General features: G+C 37.7%; 2 protein-coding genes across 2 annotated transcripts; both read left to right on the top strand.

Annotated features, from left to right (window-relative positions):
- The first annotated feature begins 1,677 nt into the window (after nt 1-1,677).
- Nucleotides 1,678-2,613, top strand: LOC131415741 (olfactory receptor 8S1-like). Its single transcript, XM_058557561.1, has one exon. The coding sequence runs from the start codon at nt 1,678-1,680 to the stop codon at nt 2,611-2,613; it is 936 nt and encodes a 311-aa protein (XP_058413544.1).
- A 12,709-nt stretch (nt 2,614-15,322) lies between these two features.
- Nucleotides 15,323-16,279, top strand: LOC131415740 (olfactory receptor 8S1-like). The gene has a single exon (XM_058557560.1). The coding sequence runs from the start codon at nt 15,323-15,325 to the stop codon at nt 16,277-16,279; it is 957 nt and encodes a 318-aa protein (XP_058413543.1).
- The last annotated feature ends 3,471 nt before the right edge of the window (nt 16,280-19,750 follow it).

Raw genomic sequence — 19,750 nt, 5'->3', positions numbered from 1 at the left:
GGCCAGCCCTTGCATTATCAGGTACCAAGCAACTCAGGATTAGTCAAAACCAGGAATCAAGCTGGGGCACCATGATGAATCTTGGAAGTTCCCTAAATGACAGGCTCTAGGCTGTTCGGCCAGAGTTGGAAACTATGGGTAACATCGTTTAACTAGACTCCCTGATGGTATAAACTAGATATAGAGTTTTAGAAAAAGTAGAATCTATGGACAGGAACATAATCTGGGCATGAGAAAGAGACTTGGAATTTGGACTCTGAGACGGTGTTAAGGATCAAGATCAGAGAAGTACACAGCTAAGGTATATACAGGACTGAACGTTTTAAGCAGCCTCTCTAGACCGGCGAAAGAAAGGTGAGCTGTACTTCGTTTAGGGCAGGGGTCGCAGCAACCGAGAATTTCAACTGAAGATAGGGTCAAGCACAAGCTGTCACAGGACTGAACAGATGAGTCCCTGATCTTCTCCTCTTACACTCTCCCTGTTCTACTCTGTCTGGGGGAGTTGTCCCTAGTATATTGTTTTGCAGAGAGTTTTCTATCCTGGCTGCTCCTCTAGGCACGGGCATGATTTCCATTCACATACTTTGCTTCCTTCTTTGCCCAGACTTCTCTGCCCAACTGAGATACGCATCCATCCCAGACAATAATGTAAGGGCAAATGCCAAAGGTACACCTGGAGTCCCTAATAAATACTTCCTGTCTCATTTATGGCTGCTCTTCCTTTCCAGAACAGTCACATGCCCTCCCCTTCTGAATGAAATTGCCCTCAGAGATTGTAAAATGGTTTAACTTTGGAAGGGAACCTCTCCAAGGTGATTTTAAAATGCCTGTCTTCAGCTACCTTAGCGATCTCTACATGATTTTCTTACACTTCCTTTAGGAACAAGTGCAGTAATTGTCGCAGCAAAAACTTTAGCTCCTGATAGTGCACTACCCTGCAAGGGATTTATTTATTACCTGACTTCTGCCTACAATTGTAACCTAAAGTAATAATAGTGATGAAAATAGCAATAATAATTGAGCTTTTTATGTAGGCATTTTTCTAAATATATATTTTTTCCTTGCAAAAACCTTATGAGATTGATGCTATTATTACCTCATTTTACAGACAAGAAAACTGAGGTACAGAACAGTGAAGCCACTTGAACAAGTTCCCACAGCTAATTAATGGTGGATCTGGGATTTGAACCTCGACTGATGCCTACCTGTGAGTGACTACACTGTGCTGCTAATTCACACTCTAGGGTCCAGCTAAAAAGAACTAACCCATTTCCTAACTCTTTATCTTTGAGTGCGCTGTTCTCTCAATCTACATGTCTCTCTAGAGACAGCTTACATTTTCTTAAAATCTTTGCTCAAGTACCTTAATATTAACTCATTACTGACTCTTCCAAAAACCATCTTTAGAACTCCCATTTCACAATGGTTTCTAATTGCCTATCTTCGTGTATGTATCTCATTGAGGTGTGACCTTTAAAATGACAGAGACCATGCCTTGTTTTCCATTATATTTAAAGAGACTGACATAATAAGTGGCCTAGTGTAGAAGCTAAAAATTCAATTGCTGATTAATAGTGATAATAAAAGAGAATCAATGCAATGTGAAAATGATTGGAGGATGGAAGAAACTTCACTGCCATGATTTTTTAATATAATTTTTAGGGATCACCTATGTAAATGGCCCAGGGAAACCACAGCACCATCACTGAATTCCTCCTCCTCGGGCTGTCTACTGATCCCCACATCCAGTCTGTGCTCTTTGTGCTCTTCCTGGACATTTACCTCCTGACAACAATGGGGAACCTGACGATGCTGCTGGTGATCAGGGCTGATTCTCACCTCCACACACCCATGTACTTCTTCTTGAGTCACCTCTCTTTCCTGGATCCTTGTTTATCTTCAGTCACCGTGCCCAAGATGCTGAAGGACCTCCTATCTGTGATAAAAACCATCTCCGTAAGGGGCTGCCTGGCACAAGGCTTCTTTGTGCTTATCACTGCAGGGACTGAAGTCTGCCTGCTCTCAGTGATGGCCTATGACCGTTATGTTGCCATCTGCCACCCTCTGCTCTATGGACAAATGATGAGAAAACAACTGTGTGTGCAGCTTGTGTGGGGCTCATGGGGCTTGAGTTTTTTGAATACACTTATCAACATCCTCCTAGCTGCCAACTTGGACTTCTGTGAGAACCGTACCATCAGCCACTATAGCTGTGAGGTGCCCTCTCTCTTCCCTCTGTCCTGCTCTGATGTCTCCACCAACCTCATAGTCCTATTTTGGTCCAGCCTGCTGCATGGGCTTGGGACCTTCCTCCCAATTATCTCATCCTATGCCCACATTGTCTCCACCATCCTGAGCATCAGCTCCACCTCAGGCAGAAGCAAGGCCTTCTCCACCTGCTCCTCACACCTCACTGCAGTGAGCTGCTTCTATGGCTCAGGTTTTCTCCGCTATCTCATGCCAACCTCAGGATCCTCCCTGGAATTGATCTTCTCTGTGCAGTATGGTGTGGTCACTCCCATGCTGAATCCTCTCATCTACAGTCTGAAAAACAAGGAAGTGAAGGCAGCTGTGAGAAGAACACTGGGAAAGTATTTGCAATATTCCAGGTGAAAATATAAAATTAGAAGGCAACAGAAAATTGGATAATATGATATGAAGCCAGACATTGTTCTAGTTGACATTAAGAAAAACTTCCAAGGTCTACACAATGTCAGATGCTAGGAGGTAAATTAAGAGTGTGTAACAAATGAACACATAGGTATTAGAGAGGTGTTAATTTAGTCCAAATAGATGGAAAACAATGGGTTAAATAACTATTTCAGCCCAGATAGTTTGGTCATGAAAGTATTGATTCATTATTCCCAGTACTCCTCAAATCATCACTTTAGTCTTCTTACCAGGTAAAAAATTTATTGAATCATTATTTTTAATTGAATTTAGGGAAAGGCACTGAAAGCTATAAGTTCAGTATTAAGATAATATATGGATCATGGGGTAAAAAAAAAATCATAGAGCTGGAGATCACAGAGGAGGAGAATAATGAACAGCAACTGGAGTGGCCCTGGATATAGACAAAAGGAGCCAAAGGTTCTGAAGAAAATGAGTTCCCATATTAGGACAACAGGTCAGACACTGCTGTTTCTTGCCAGCATTGACCCGTCGAGAATTCCACCTCTCAAGCTGTAGAGGAGTCCTACTCATTCCTTTTTCCAGGCTGTACCTGGGGCACACATCCCTGAAGAGGGGGAACACTCTTGGAAAGATGGAACAAGAAAAACCAGATTTACTGGTACAATGTAGAACCGCTGGCTTCTCTGAGCTATGGTTTCATTCAAGATGATCACTGGACCAGTGTCTGCCTGGTTCTGCAGCTGACGGGAAGTCTTTCTCCTCAGAACTCCGCCATAAAGCTCAGAGACGAGACCTAAGATAAAAGGGATCTACAGTAGCTTTTTAAAGTATGAGAAAACAGCGCGAGTTCTGGGCAGAATTTAAAAACTGAACAAAATAGATGTTCTCTACCTTCTTTTTGTGCACCCAGGTCCTTTTCATCCAGCTCTGTTCTCTACTCTCTGCAGAACTTTCCCAACATCTCACTAGCTGCCCACTTTATCAATAACAATTTACTCAAAAGGAAACATTAAATTTCCTCTTTTCTAATAACAAATTTCTATCATGATACATTCTTTCAATCATAACACAAGTTTTGCATAGACACATTTCATTCCCTTTAATATCTTGTTACGATATTTCTCCTTTGTGTAGTTGTATAATTTCAAGAACTATTAACCAATTGCTCCAAAGGCATTTTCTCCTATAGATTATATTCTAAAAAGTGCTTATCAGCAAGCAGACATTGTTATATGATATATTAAATGTGTTTTTAGAAACTTTGTTACCCTTAAGCTGTTTTTATTTACTTTGATTATATTTTTGGTCTAGAAGCTTGTCAATCAGAGCGCCTACCATATATTCATTTCTGTATAGTGAGATGTTACTCTGTTGCCAGTGGACTTAGAATGTACACATCGAAGTATTTGAAGTTGCATTTCTTTTATTATTCACTGTATATAAAGCAGAACAAGTCCAAATCAACATGTTCTATAGTATTCTGCATTTTTATGCCTAGGAACAATCATACAATATGCACCATATTACATCCAGATTTACCTACTGAATATTATATCATGAGAATTTTTCCATGTTAATGTAAGTGCATTGCAAACATTTGTTTTAGTTATTTTAAAGTTCTATTGAGCATCTTCCCCAAAGTTTGCTGAGCTTTGTTTGAAGTTTATAGCTATTAGGCATGTTTAATTGTTGAACTTTTATATTTAACTTCCTCATATTGTTTATAGAATAGAATTTGATAGACTTTCACCCTTATAAATAATGTTGTATTAAACTACTTTGTACAGAACATTGCTTTGATATTTAGAATCATTCCTGAACTGTAATTACTGGGTTTATGGGTAAGAATATTGATGGGTCTTTTGTCACACATTGATAGATTGCTTTCCAAAATTGTTGATCAGTTTACTCTGATGCCACAAATAAAGCAAATGTCTGTTTCTTCCCTGCATTTATACCATTGCTTTCAAAAAAAAATATTGTACTAGTTTGAAAAGCAAGAAATTATACGAGTTTTTATAAATTTATATTTATTTGGCTATCAGTGAAAATGAAACATTGTTTATGTATGTTTACTAATTATATTTGTTCTTCTGGAATATTTTCTTCATTTATTAACCCACCTCAATACAGCGTAGTTAATGATTTTCTTACCAATTTGAATGACATGATAAATACACTAAACCTGATCTGTCTTGGTAAATGCCAATTTTCATTTTATTAGAATGACTTTGTGCTTTAGGATGTTTTTTCTGTTAAATGGAATTGTTAAATTTTAAAAAATATATATTTAGAAGAAGAAAGTGTCACTTCCTTTTCAAAAACTAAGATATAATAGGCATGTAACATTGTATTCATTTTAGGTGTACAGTGTAATGATATATTTAATATATGTATATATTGTAAAATGATACAATAAGTTTAGTTAACATCCATCACCTCACATAGTTATAAATTTATTTTTCTTGTGATGAGAACTTTTAAGATCTAATCTCTTAGCAACTTTCAAATACACAATACAGTATTGTTAACTACAGTCACCATGTTGTACATTACATACCCAGGGCTTGTTTATTTTATAACTGGAGGTTTTTATCTTTTGACCATCTAAACCCATTTGGCCCACCATCCACCCCTGCCTCTGGCAGCCACCAATTTGTTTTCTATATCTAGGAGTTCAGTTTCTTTTTTAGATTCGACACAAAAGTGAGAATGTACAGTATTTGCATTCTCTGTCTGACTTATTTCACTTAGCATAATGCCCTCAAGGTCCATCCACGTTGTCACAAATGGCAGGATTTCCACCTTTTTTTGGCTGAATAATATTCTACTGTATATATATATACCACATTTTCTTTATTCATTCATCCATTGATGAACACTTAGGTTGTTTCCATGTCTTGGCTACTGTGAATAATGCTGCAATGAACATGGTAGTGCATATATCTTTAAAGATACTGAATTTGTTTCCTTTAGATAAATACCCGGATATAGAATTGCTGCATCATATACTAGTTCTGTTTTAATTTTTTGAGGAACCTTCATACGGGTTTCCACAATGGCTATGCCAATTTACATTCTCACAAACAGTGCACAAGAATTCCCTTTTCTCAACATCTTGCCAACTCTTGGTATTCCTTGTCTCTTTGATAATAGCCATTCTAACAGGTAAGTGGTGATTATCTCATTGATTTGCATTTCCCTGATGATTAGTGATGCTGAGCACCTTTTCATGTTCTTGGCCCTCTTTATGTCTTTGAAAAACGTCAGTTTAGATCCTCTGCGCATTTGCTAATTGGATTGCTTGTTTTTTTTTTCATTGAGGTGTATGAGTTCTTTATATATCTTGCATACTAACCCCTTATCAGATATATGATTTGAAAGTATTTTTTCACATTCCATGGGTTGCTTTTTCGTTTTGTGGATGGTTTTCTTTGCCATACAGAAGCTTTTTAGTTTGATATAGTCCCACTTGTTTGTTTTGCTCTTGTTGCCTTTGCTTTTGGTGTCAAAGTAAAAATCATGCCAAGATCAATGTCAAAGAGGTTACTTCCTATGTTTTCTTCCAGAATTTTTATGGTTTCAGTCTTATGTTCAAGTCTTTAATGCATTTTGAGCTGATTTTTATGTATGGTATAAAATTGTGATCCAGTTTTATTCTTTTGCATATGGCTGTCCAGTTTTCCCAACACCATTTATTGATGAAACTGTCCTTTCTCCACTGTATATTCTTAGCTTTTTTGTTGTAAATTTATTGACTATATTGACTATATATTCTGGGATCTCTCTTCTATTCTCTTGATCTATGTGTCAGTTTTTATGCCAATATCATATTGTTTTGATTACTATAGGTTTGCAATATAGTTTGAAATTAGGAAGTGTGATGTCTCCAACTTTGTTTTTCTTTTTCAAGATTGCTTTGGCGATTCAGGGTCTTTTGTAGTTCCATACAAATTTTAGGATTATTTGTTCCATTTTTGTGAAAAATGCCAGTAGAATTTTGATAGGAATTACATTGAATCTCTAGATGACTTTGAGTAGTACAGACATTTTAACACTATTAATTCTTCCAACCCATGAGCACAGAATAAATTTCCATTTATTTGTGTCTCCTATTTCTTTCCTCAACGTCTTATAGTTTTTAGTGTACAGGTCTTTGACTTCCTTGGTTAAATTTATTCCTAGGTATCTTATTCTTTTTGATCCAATTGTAAATAAGATTATTTTTAATTTCTCTTTCAGACAATTTTTATTAGTGTTTAGCAAAGTGACTGATTTTTGTACACTGATTTTGTATGCTGCAACTTTACTGAATTTGTTTATTAGTTCTAACAATTTTTATGTGGTGTCTGTAGGGTTTTCTATATATAAGATCATGTGCTCTGCAAATAGTAGCAGTTTTACTTCTTCCTTTACAATTTGGATGTCTTTTATTTCTTTTTCTTGCCTAACTGCTCTGGCTAGGACTTCCAATACTATGTTGAATAAAAGCGGCCAGTGTGAGCATCCTCGCCTTGCTCCTTATCTTAGAGGAAAAGTTTTCAGGTTTTCACTATTGAGTATGATGTTAGCTGTGGCTTGTGATATATGGCCTTTATTATGTTGAGGTACATTCCCTCCTTACTCACTTTGTTGAGAGTTTTTATCATGAATGGATGTTGAATTTTGTCAAATGCCTTTTCTGCATCCATTGAGATGATCATATGATTTTTATCCTTCATTTTGTTAGTGTGGTATATTACATTGATTGATTTGTGGATGTTAAACCAATCCTGCATCCCCGGAATAAATATCATTTGATCATGTCATATGATCCTTTTAATGTGCTGTTGAATTTGGTTTGCTAATATTTTGCTAAGGATTTTTGCATATATGTTTATCATAGATATTGGCCTGTAATTTTCTTTTCTTGCAGTGCCCTTACTGGCTTTGGTATCGAGATATTGCTGCCCTCGTAAAAACCTCTTCTGTTTTTTGGAAGAGTTTGAGAAAGACTGGCATTAATTCTTCTCTAAATGTTTGGTAGAATTTTCCAGTGAAGCCATCTGGTCCTAGGGCTTTATTTGTTGCTAAGTTTTTGATTACTGATTCAGTCTCCTTACTAGTGATTGGTCTGTGCAGATTTTCTATTTCTTCGTGATTCAGTTTTGGTAGGTTGTATGTTTCTAGGAATTTATCCATAGTCTTCCAGGTTGTCCAATTTGTTGGCCTATAATTGTTCACAGTTGTCTCTTATGGTTCTTTGTATTTTGTGTATCAGTTGTAACGTCTCCTCTTTCCTATCTGATTTTATTTATTTTAGTCCTCTCTCTTATTTTCATGGTGAGTCTGGTTAAGATGTCTTTATCTTTTCAAAAAACCAGGTCTTAGTTTCTTTGATCTTTTCTATTGTCTTTTTCATCCCTATTTCATTTATTTCTCCTCTGATCTTTGTTATTTACTTCCTTCTACTAACTTTGGGATTTGTTTGTTCTTCTTTTTCTAGTTCCTTGAGATGTAAACTTATATTGTTTGTTTGAGATCTTTCTTGTTTCTTAATGTAGGCGTTTATCACCCCAAACTTCCCTCTAAGAACTGATGTTTTTTATGCTAAACATAATTGTTCAATTTTTATGTATATAAATGATTTGCTTTATCTTTGGAGTTATCCAATTATCTTAAGACTAAAAAACAATGTTTTTATGGGTGGGTAAGTAATCATATCAGACATTCTTGGAACCCCTAGTTTGTTCCAGGCCTAGATGAAATACATTGTGTTCACTATCTCCTTTAAGGCAGACAACAATATATATAAAGTAAGCATGATCATCCTTTGCAAATGGATGGCAAAAATGAGGTTAAGTTAGAGTAAATAACCTTGCCCATGGACACAAAATAAATAACGGAAATGGAATATAAATCCAGTTATATCTAAATATAGAATCCATATTCTTAACCTATGTCTTAGGAGAAATGTGAAATAAATTTCAATGGATTCTATTTATTGATATAAATATCAGCTTATTACAAGCACGTACAGACACACATATACACACACACTGAGAGGGCACATCTGTTGTCTGTATCTGTGGGTGGCCAGTCCCCCAGTGAGAGAAATACAAGAAGACTCTGCCACTCTAGAAAATTTTCTCTCTTCTTTCTCTGCTAAGAAAAGTTTCCTCTTCTCAATTCCTTTTGTACTACCCTGATCTCATCTGTACTGGGGTCAGGGTGCTTTGTCTTTTTGTGAGGGTTATTTACTCTAGACTAAAAATTCAGTTCTGGTCTCATTTATGGTGGTCCTGAGTATACTTTGTCTGTCTCCTTTCAGCTGTCAGGCAATCGGTGAATGTTTAGAGGCTGTTCTGTTTCTCTGGTTCTAAGGCCGTTGTTTTAAGTCTCCTATGGTATTTCTTATCTACTTATAAAATTATAAATTTGTTTTCATGTTGCTTCTAATTACTTGACTCCCAATTTCACAATTATTTGATTCATTGTCATTAAGTGCCAAGGGCCACAAGGTAAGTAAGAATTCCAGAATGAGAATTGAGAATGCTAACTCAAACTTTCTGAAGCTTCTTTAACACACTCACCTCATTCCAGTTGGTCATGATCATGGCTTTTCTTACTCTCCTTGTCCTTGACCTCTCCCAAGTGAAGTCTATTCTCAGCTGCTCTCAAAAATCAAACAAAGCAAACAAAAAACTCAATAAGCATTGTAACCCTCCATGAACAACAGAATATGTCCTCTATGAATAATGGAATATTTCTGTCTTGCATTCCTGGACCTAAGTTGGGGCACAAGTTACAACTCCAGGGGCCATGTTTCCTTAGATTGAAAGAGAGCCTGGGGTCAGGAGTGACCTGTTGATATCACACTACATGTGTGCTTGTTATAGTCAGTGTTCTGGTATTATATGAATGACAGTGATTGACAGAAAGATACTAAAGACTCAGGCAAATACCCTACAAGGGAAAGAGAAAAGTGTAAGAGAGTGTTATAGCGGAAAGGAAGCCCTTCAGATCCCAACGCTCAGCAGACCTCTCCATGATGCCGGGGCTACTCTCTTGAGCTTTAATGCTCCCACACTGTTGACCATACTTCCTGACCAGGTTAAGGATTCCATATGGTTCTCAGATGCTCAGAGAATCTGGTTACTTGTCAGCTGCACTGTCAAGTGCAAGTAACTGGTAATAACCTCAGCACATACCTGAGTACTAATTTATAGGAAGAGTGAATTTATGGTCATGTCTGAGCATTGATATACTGGGAACATCACTCCCCCTATCATATCTGAAGAATATTCCTCCAAGCTGGGCGACAATAAAGGCAGGGCAAGCTCTTGAGGGGGAATCTTTTAAAGGGACCAGTTCAAGCTGATGTTTTTTATTTAACTGTAGTTTTCTAACTATTTTTCTTTTTTATTGTTGAAATATTAGTAATTTATTTTTGTTTTTATTATTGTTAAATATTTTCCTTATAAAAGAGTATAAAATATGTGTGTACAGTTTAAGTAATAATTTTTAAATGGGCAAATGATAGAGTATGGGGCATATGTAACAATATCTCATTGTGATTTAAACTGCATCTCCTTAGCAATGTTCAGTATATGTTATTTTGTTTATTGATTATTTTGAAATCCTCTTTTGTGAAAGGACAGTTTAACTCTTTTGCCTAATTTTAAATTGGCTGTTTGACACTTTATTATTTATTTGAAGGAGATCTTTTTATATGCTATATACATCTCCTTATCACATACATGTACTGTATTTATATTCTCTCAATTGGTGGTTTATTTTCACTTTCTTAATGTTGTCATTCAATTAACAGAAATTCTTAATTTTAATTTTAGTGTAGCTCAATTAACCAATCTTTTGTCTAAGGAAATAACTGCAAAGAAATGCATAATAAATGTCATTCATCACGGTTTACTATACCAAAGATACCATAACTCTTTGAATATACATTTTTCTCTTTTGGACACACACATATCTACATATAATCAAAGATGCATTCATATAATTTTCTTAAAGGACAAATAGTTATATCAGACTTTCAGGAAACCCTTAAATATACACCTATGTGCATGTATAAATCCTTAGTTAGATGAATAAATTACTATTATAATCAGAAAAATAAATAGAAATCAAATACTTCACAATTCCATATACTTAAAAAAGAAAGAAAATATCTAGAAAAGTGGACTTGACTATTCCAAACATCTTTTAATTGTATTACTATTGTTTACTTTTTTAATTGTCAAGTGACAGTGGGCAAAAAATATTATGCCAGAAAAGTCGAGTTTGACTGAAAACCTTATAGCTCATTGTAATAAATAAATAGAAATTTTTATTTGTAAAACAGTCTATTTCTACATATGACTATAACAAACTTACCAAACAAACGCTTCCCTAAATGCACCCAAAGCTGGGAGCACACAAATTATAACAGGGCCTTGTGGAGGAATCTAATTGGATCCATCGAAGCAAATAGATTTGATTAGACAGTTTAGGCAGAAGACTGTTTGGGTTAACATATTTTTTTCATTTTACTTCTTTGATCAAAAAATCACTTTTACACAGGAAATTTCACTGGAGGTGTTTTCACCTAAGTCCCACAGAGAAGACACAGCCCTTAGAGTGAAAATTGAAAACTATTCCTTTCCTGCTTGGGGAGCCAGGCAAATGCCCCTTTGGCTACTCTCTCTACTTTCAACTCCCGCTAGACTCAGAAGAGTTCAAAAATAATAATTATAGGTCATTGCATCACCCAGACAGTACAAAGATCACACCCATAAGAGATCCCCACTTGTCCTCAAAAAAGTCAGTGTTGTTAAAGTTCTTGACAACTAAGGCCAACTTCAAGTTGTGACTATAGAATATAAAAACTGTTGCCCTCGATATACCCTGGGCTGCCAAGCACGAGGAATAAAACCAATCAGCTGGCTAAACATAACTGCTCTGTGGACTGGTTAAACCCAAACAATACTATGTGTGACTCAGACGTGATGTTAGAAAAAAGGAAAACTAAACTATTTGAGACCCTTTGAAAAAAGGAACTGCACTCTGCCTATTTAAATATATTAGTGTAGAATTCAGTAAAACATTTAATCATTGATAGGATTTTATAAATTCTACCATGCTGAATGACTTAGAAGCCACTTTCTCCAGGTCATCTTCCTTCTCATTAGATGAATCTAAATGAAAGTCTTGCAGCCAAATTGGAGATCAGATTGCCTTACTGGACAGGATATACAGGTAATTTGTGTTTGAGATATGGGGAGAATTTTGAGGCTGACTTTATGGCTAAAGGGTTAATAAGTAAGGAATTAGAACTACCCCTTTGCTGGAATTTGGACTTACTGGGAATGGCCAGAACCAGGAAATTGAATGAGCCACTATAATGGGTCCTATGAGTGACCCAAAGTGAGACTTTAGGACGTAAGTCCAAAGTTGGAAGTCAGGGTAAGCAGTCAGTGTTCTAGGAAATAGAACTATGTTGTAACCCAGACCTGAAGACTTATGAGAAACAGAGTTGAGGGACATGAGCATCATCTGGCCATGAAAGAGAAATTTGGGATATGAAGACTGAGGACAACGTCTCAGGATAAAAGTCAGAAAGTTAATCTAAATATCTGTATGACAGAGGAATACGTATAAAGGATTGAATGTTCTATTCCTGTTTTAGACAGGCCTCTGAGTACGAGCAGAGAAAAGTTAGTGGGTAGAGCCTTCTCCTGTTGGGCAGGGATTAGCAGCAGTGGCTGCTTCTCACAGAAACTGGGAGCTCTGAGTCAAACTCTCACTGTCTTACAGGATGAATTCCCAAACTTGTTTCCTATACTGTCTGGGAGCATGGTCCAGAATGTGTAGTACCAGGCAGAGTCCTCTCTCCTGGCTGCTGCTACAGCCAGGATACCATTCAAGTATTCCCTGGCATGAAACCTTTCAAGTATTACTTTTTTTTTGTTTTTGCTTACTTTTTAGAGATGCTGGCCTGTTCTGGGATACATGTCCATCCTAGTAATGCTCTTCAAAGAAAGTCCAGGGGTCTACACTGAGTCACAACCACTTTCTCTCTCTCTTGTCATCTCTGCAGTCTTGCAGCTGCACGTACTGCAGGAATTACCTGCCCTCCTTTCTGAGTGAAAGCACCCACAGTAACAGCAAAGTGGAGACAGGCTCCACTCCAAAATAAGCCTAAACTTGCAACTTACCTTATAACTGGCATCGTGAGCAGAGGAGGGCGGCTACCATGAGTGATTTCAGTGTGATTTTCTTACACCTCTCTTGATAAAGGCATATAAAGTAATAACAAAACAGCAGCATTAGGAGCAATAACTGATCTTTGATAGTGCTTCACCCTATGTGAGAATTTCGGTGACTTTTGCCTGGACTTTCAATCTCAAGAAATAATACTATAAGAACAATAATGAATTTTTCCATGAAAGTTGCACTTTAACCTACAAAATAATACATGCATATGATTAAAAATAAAATAAAAGTTGCAGAATGATATAAAATAAAAAGCAAAGTAATACCAAATGTTTTCAAAACAAGCATGGTGTATGTGTGTGGAGGGAGTGGGTAGGAGATACATATATTTATTTGTGTGACCGGTGTATCAAACAAGTCTTAACTCAAAACTTTTTTTTTCTAATTTCTGTTTTCCCCCTTGCTGTACCCAATGTTCCTTTTCCATCCCTTAATGATCTCTTGGGATTATTTCACAACTTCCCAATCACTTTCAGTTATTAAAAGTCTGTGCACTCAAATATTTTAATCTCAAACTCAGTGTACATTGAATCCAGCATAGGTTTGACCTGTGCCTCTGGGGAACTGCAGTGGGCAGGAGGGTTTCCACTCTTCTACTCCTCATCCCACTTCAGCACCTGAAATATAGACAAGCAGCCTCCTCTGTCTCTCAGACACCTTTTCCTTCTCCCACTTCTAAGCCATAGATCCTCTGTTGCTGGGGAAGGAAAAGAGAGTAGCATAAGAGTGTTTACACACTGGTGTGAGTTTAATCTTCTGTCTGTGAGGTATACCTGTTCAAGCCCAGGTACCTTCTAGGGGTCCATTTCATGCACCAGATACTCGCACTTCTTTAGAACACCCTGTCTTGGGCTGCCGGCGTCTCCTCTGTTGTCACTCCACCCCTACCCCAATCTCTGTGCCCTGCCAACTGTCTCTACTTCCCTTTTTGGCTCAATTCTTCACTTATATTGGCAGACAGGGACATCAACCACGAATGTTAAACCAATCTCTTCTTCATCATTTTCTTTTCCAGTATACAGTCCAGTATTATTAACTATATTCATCATGCTGCCCATTGGAGTGCAAGAGTTTTTCATCCTACATAATTCTAACCTGTATCCTTTGACCAACATCTCCCCATTTCCCCCACCTCCCTGACCCTGGTAAACCCCTTCTACTTTCTGCTTCTTCTGATTTGACCTTTTTAGATTCCACAAATAAATTAGAGCATACAGTATTCTTCTTTCTGTGTCTGACATATTTCACTTAGCATTAATGTCTTCCTGGTTCTTCCATTTTGCCAAATGGCAGGATCTCCTGCTTTTTCAAGGCTAAATAATATTCCATTATATATGTTTATATATAAATAAATATATGTATATAAATCATTTATATATATACATTTTAAGGCTAAATAGTATTCCATTATATATAATACATATAGTATATATATACACCTCTCAAAATTTCTATTGAATAGTTAGGAATAAGTGATTTTGAAGAGCTTTATGTATAATTTAATATTTAATCTTAAAACCTCTCTGTGGTACTGTTATTATGTGCATTTATACATAAAGAAAATGAGGCACAGGGCTTTATGTATTTTATACAAAGTCATATAGCTAATTAGTGGTAGAGCTGGGATTTGAACCTAGTTTGAAGCAGGAGCCCACATGTTTAGCCATAAATCCATGATGCCCACTCACACTTTACATCAGCTTTTCAGAACTACCCATGTTTTACCAAGCATGGCTTGATTTTTCTCAGTTCTGAGCATTTGAACACATTGTTCATGCAAACTAAATGTGTCTCTGATAAACATTTTCCAAAAGCAATCATATGCTTTCTTAAAAATTTTGCTCAAATATCCTCAATGTTATGTCACTGCTGAGCTCTCTCTAAATCACAATTACAGCACCCACTGTGTAAATCATATGGTGCTATTATTTCTCGGCTTTATATCCACATTATTTGATTGAATGGGAGCATTTTAAGAGCAAGAACCACAACTTAATGATATTTATGTTCCAAGTGACTCATACAAACCTAGGCCATAGTAGAGAGTAAAAATGTTTATTGAGGGGCCGGCCCGGTGGCGCAAGCAGTTAAGTGCGCGCGCTCTGCTGCGGCGGCCCGGGGTTCGCTGGTTCGGATCCCGGGCACGCACCGAAGTACTGCTTGGTAAGCCATGCTGTGGCGGCGTCCCATATAAAGTGGAGGAAGATAGGCACCGATGTTAGCCCAGGGCCGTCTTCCTCAGCAAAAAAAGAGGAGGATTGGCGGATGTTAGCTCAGGGCTGATCTCCTCACAAAAAAAAAAAAAAAAAAAAAAAATGTTTATTGAATAAGAGTGATAGGAAAAGAGAATCAATGCAATGAGAAAATCATTGGGGGATAGTAGAACTTTGCTGCCATGTCTTTTTACATTATTTCTAGGGAGGATTCTACGTAAATGGCCTTGAGGAACCACAGCAGCATCACTGAATTCCTCCTCCTCGGGCTGTCTGCTGACCCCCACATCCAGTCCGTGCTCTTTGTGCTCTTCCTGGACATTTACCTCCTGACCATAATGGGGAATCTGATGATGCTGCTGGTGATCAGGGCTGATTCCCACCTCCACACACCCATGTACTTCTTCCTGAGTCACCTCTCTTTCCTGGATCTTTGTTTATCTTCAGTCACCATGCCCAAGATGCTGAAGGACCTCCTATCTGTGATAAAAACCATCTCAGTAGGGGGCTGCCTGGCACAAGGCTTCTTTGTGTTTATCACTGCAGGGACTGAGGGCTTTCTGCTCTCAGTGATGGCCTATGACCGCTATGCTGCCATCTGTCACCCTCTGCTCTATGGACAGATGATAAGGAAACAGCTGTGTGTGCAGCTTGTGTGGAGCTCATGGGTCTTGGGTTTTTTGAATGCTTTTATTAACATCTTCCTAGCTGCCAATTTGGATTTCTGTGAGAACCATACCATCAGCCACTACAGCTGTGAGGTGCCCTCTCTCTTCCCTCTGTCCTGCTCTGATATCTCCATCAACCTCACAGTCCTATTTTGCTCCACCTTGCTGCATGGCCTTGGGACCCTCCTCCCGATCATCTCATCCTATGCCAACATTGTCTCCACCATCCTGAGCATCAGCTCCACCACAGGCAGAAGCAAGGCCTTCTCTACCTGCTCCTCACACCTCACTGCAGTGAGCTGCTTCTATGGCTCAGGTTTTCTCCGCTATCTCATGCCAACCTCGGGATCCACCCTGGAATTGATCTTCTCTGTGCAGTACAGCTTGGTTACTCCCATGCTGAATCCTCTCATCTACAGCGTGAAGAACAAGGAAGTGAAGGCAGCTGTGAGAAGAACACTGGGAAAGTATTTGCCACGTTCCCAGGGGAAAAATAGAGCTAAAGGATAGTGGAGAATCAGCATAATATGGTACTAGGGGCACATGAGTGAGTTGACATTAAGAAAAACTTCCTGGCTCTATACAATGTCAGATGTTACAAAATAAATAAGCAGCCCATAAAAAAATGAACACAGAGGTATCAGAAATGTGTTCATTTAATCCAAACAGAGGGAAAACAATGGGTTAAATGACTATCTCAATTTAGAAAATGTGGTCATGAAAGTGTTAATTCATTATTCCCAATACCCCCCAAATAATCACTTTGATCTTCTTATTAGGTAAAATATTTGTCTTTGACCATTATTAGTAATAGACTTTAGGAAAAGTCAATGGAAGCCACAAATTCACACTCAAGTAAAAGTTCTGGATGGTTGAGTAAAAACAGTAATAGACTTCAGCTACACAGCAGGAGAATCATGAACTCGAACTGAGTGGCCCTTGCATATAGTCAAAAGGACCTGAAGATGCTAAAGAAACTGTTTGTATATTGAGACAGAGGACAGACTCAAATAAATCTTTCAAACACTTCATTGTTTCTTGCCATGATGCTTCCAAGGAACCCTTAAATATGCACATTCATATATGTATAAATTTTTAGACATATGTGAATGAATGTTATAATTGTAATAATAATTAAAAACAAAAAACTTTAAAATCCATATAGATAAACAAGAAAGCAAATACTCTAAAAAAGTGAACTTGATTTTTCTAAAACATCCTTGAACTGTATTTTTTTTGCTTATTTATTTGATAAGTAACAGTAGGGAAAATACTATGCCAGAACAGTCTAGCTTGACTGAAAACCTAATAGCTCGTTGTAAATAAATAAATGGAAATTTTGATTTTTATAGTAGTCTAGTCGTACTTAAGCCTATAATAACCTTTAAACACATGCTTCCCTAAATAATCCCAAATCTGTGAGTAATAAAACTGTGACAAGGCCCTGTGTAGGACTCTAAATGGATCCGTAAGCCAAATGGATTTGAATAGATGGTTTAGGCAAAAAGCTGTGCTGGTTAATTTTTTTTTTTTTTTTGTCTTTTACTTATTTGACCAACAAATCATTTTACACAGCAAATTTAACTGGAGGTGATTTCAGCTGAGAAGTACCAGAGAGAAGATACAGCCCTTAGAGTGTCGGTTGAGAACTATTCCTTTCCTGCTTGGGGACCCAGGCAAATACCCCTTTGGCCACTCTCTACTTTCAACTCCCACTAGACTCAGAAGAGTTTAGAATTAATGATTATAGGTCATTGCGTCATCCAGACGTTCCAAAGTCCATACTTAAGAGATCCCTATTGATCCTTCTAGAATTCACTGTTAAAAATACTTCTTGAAAACTAAATCTGACTTCAGATTGTGACTATAGAATATAAGAGCTGTTGCCCTCACCAGGCCTTGGGCTGCCAAGGACAAGGAATCAAAGCAACCAGCTGCCTAAATATAGCTGCTCTGCAGACAGGTTAAATCCGAACAATACTTTGTGTGACCAAGACATAATATTAGAAACAACGAAAGCTAAAGTATTTGATATGCTTTGAAAAAAGAAACTGCCCTATGGCTATTTCAATTTATTAGTGTAGAATTCAGTAAAATCGATGGGATTTTATAAATTCTACCATGATACAAGACTTAGAAGCCACTTTCTTCAGGTCATCTTACTTCTTAGTAGTTGAATCTAAATGAAAGTCTTGCAGCCAAACTGGAGAGAGATTGCATTATTGGACAGGATATACAGGTAATGTGTGTTTGGGATGTGGGAAGAATTATGAGGCTGAGTTTATGGCTGAAGAGTTAATAAATAAGGAATTAGAACTACCTCTTGGCTGAGCTTTGGACTTACTGGGAATGGCCAGGACCAGGAAACTGACTGAACCACCAAAACAGGTCCTGTGGGTGACCCAAGGTCAGACTTTAGGGTGTAAGGCCAAAGCTGGGAGTCCTGGTAAGCAGTCAGTGTTCTAGGAAATGGAGCAAGGTTGTAACCCAGACCTGAAAACTTAGGAGAAACAGTTGAGGGAAGTGAACACAATCTGGCCATGAAGGAGAAATTTGGGATATGAAGAGTAAGGACAGTGTCTCAGGATGAAATTCGGAAAGTTAATCTAAATATCTGTATGATGGAGGAATATAAAGGATTGAATGTTCTATTCCTGTTTTAGACAGGCCTCTGAGTATGAGCAGAAAAAAGTTAGTGGGTGGAGCCTTCTCCTGTGGGGCAGGGGTTAGCAGCAGTGGCTGTCTCTAACAGAAAGTAGGATCTCTGAGTCAAACTCTCAGTGTCCTACAGGATGGATTGCCAAACTTGTTTCCTATACTGTGTGGGAGTATGGTCCAGAATGTGTAGTACTGAGCAGAGTCCTCTCTCCTGTCTGCTGCTACAGCCAGGATACCCATTCAAGCATTCCCTGGCATGAAACCTTTTCAGGCATTCCTCCTGCTGACTTTCCTAGAGATTCTGGGGTGTTCTAGGATACACATCCATCCTAGTAACGCTCTTCAGGGCAGGCCCAGGGGTCTACACTGAGTCCCAACCACTCTTTCTCCCCCTTGTCATCTCTGCGGTCTTGAAGCTCTGCCTATTGCAGGAATTACCTGCCCTCCTTTCTGAGTGAAAGCACCCACGGTAACAGCAAAGTGGAGACAGGCTCCACTCCAAAATAACTCTATACTTCTAATTTGCCTTCCAGCTTGGATCATGAGCAGAGGAGGGCAGCTACTGTGCATGATTTCAATGTGATTTTCTTACACCTGTCTTGATAAAAGCATGTAAAGTAACAACAAAAGCAGCATTAGCAGCAACAACTTTGGTCTTTGATAGTGCTTCACCTTATGTGAGAATTCAGGTGATTTTTGCCTAGACTTACAATCTTAAATAAAATAATAACAATAATAATAATAACAATAACAGATAGTTAGGAGTAGGTGCTTTTGAAGAGCTTTATGTATAATTTCATATTTGATTGCAAAAACCCTCTGTACTGCTGTTACTATCTACATTTTATCCACAAAGATATTGAGACACAGAGCTTCATATATCTTGTTCCAAGTCATACAGCTAATTAGGGGTAGACCTGGGATTTGAACCTAGTCTAATGCAGGAACCCATGTTTAACCCCTGTCTATGATGCCCACTTATTCCCTAGGCCTCAGCTTTTCAGAACTACCCATGTTTTATCAAACTTGACTTGATTTTTCTAGGTCCTGAGCCTTTGAACACACTGTTCATGCAAAATAGATGTGTCTAAGAAACATGCTTTCCAAGAGCAATTTTATACATTCTTTAAAATTTTTCTCAAGTTTCCTCAATGTAATATCATTACTGATCCTTGCTAAATCACAGTTTGTGCTCCCATTGCATTAATTACACTGTTTTATAATTTCTTCTCTTCATATCCACATTCTTCAATGGAGTGGGAACTTTTTTTGCAAGTTTGATGTTTATAAACAGTTTTGTAGTCTATAATCACTGTACCATGT

Source organism: Diceros bicornis, chromosome 17, assembly GCF_020826845.1.
Source record: "Diceros bicornis minor isolate mBicDic1 chromosome 17, mDicBic1.mat.cur, whole genome shotgun sequence".
Lineage (NCBI taxonomy): Eukaryota > Metazoa > Chordata > Mammalia > Perissodactyla > Rhinocerotidae > Diceros > Diceros bicornis.
This window is presented reverse-complemented; position numbering and strand designations above follow the sequence as displayed.

Excerpts from the sequence above, each read along its gene's own strand:
- LOC131415740 (XM_058557560.1), top strand. The coding sequence starts at position 15,323 with ATGGCCTTGAGGAACCACAGCAGCATCACTGAATTCCTCCTCCTCGGG.
- LOC131415741 (XM_058557561.1), top strand. The coding sequence starts at position 1,678 with ATGGCCCAGGGAAACCACAGCACCATCACTGAATTCCTCCTCCTCGGG.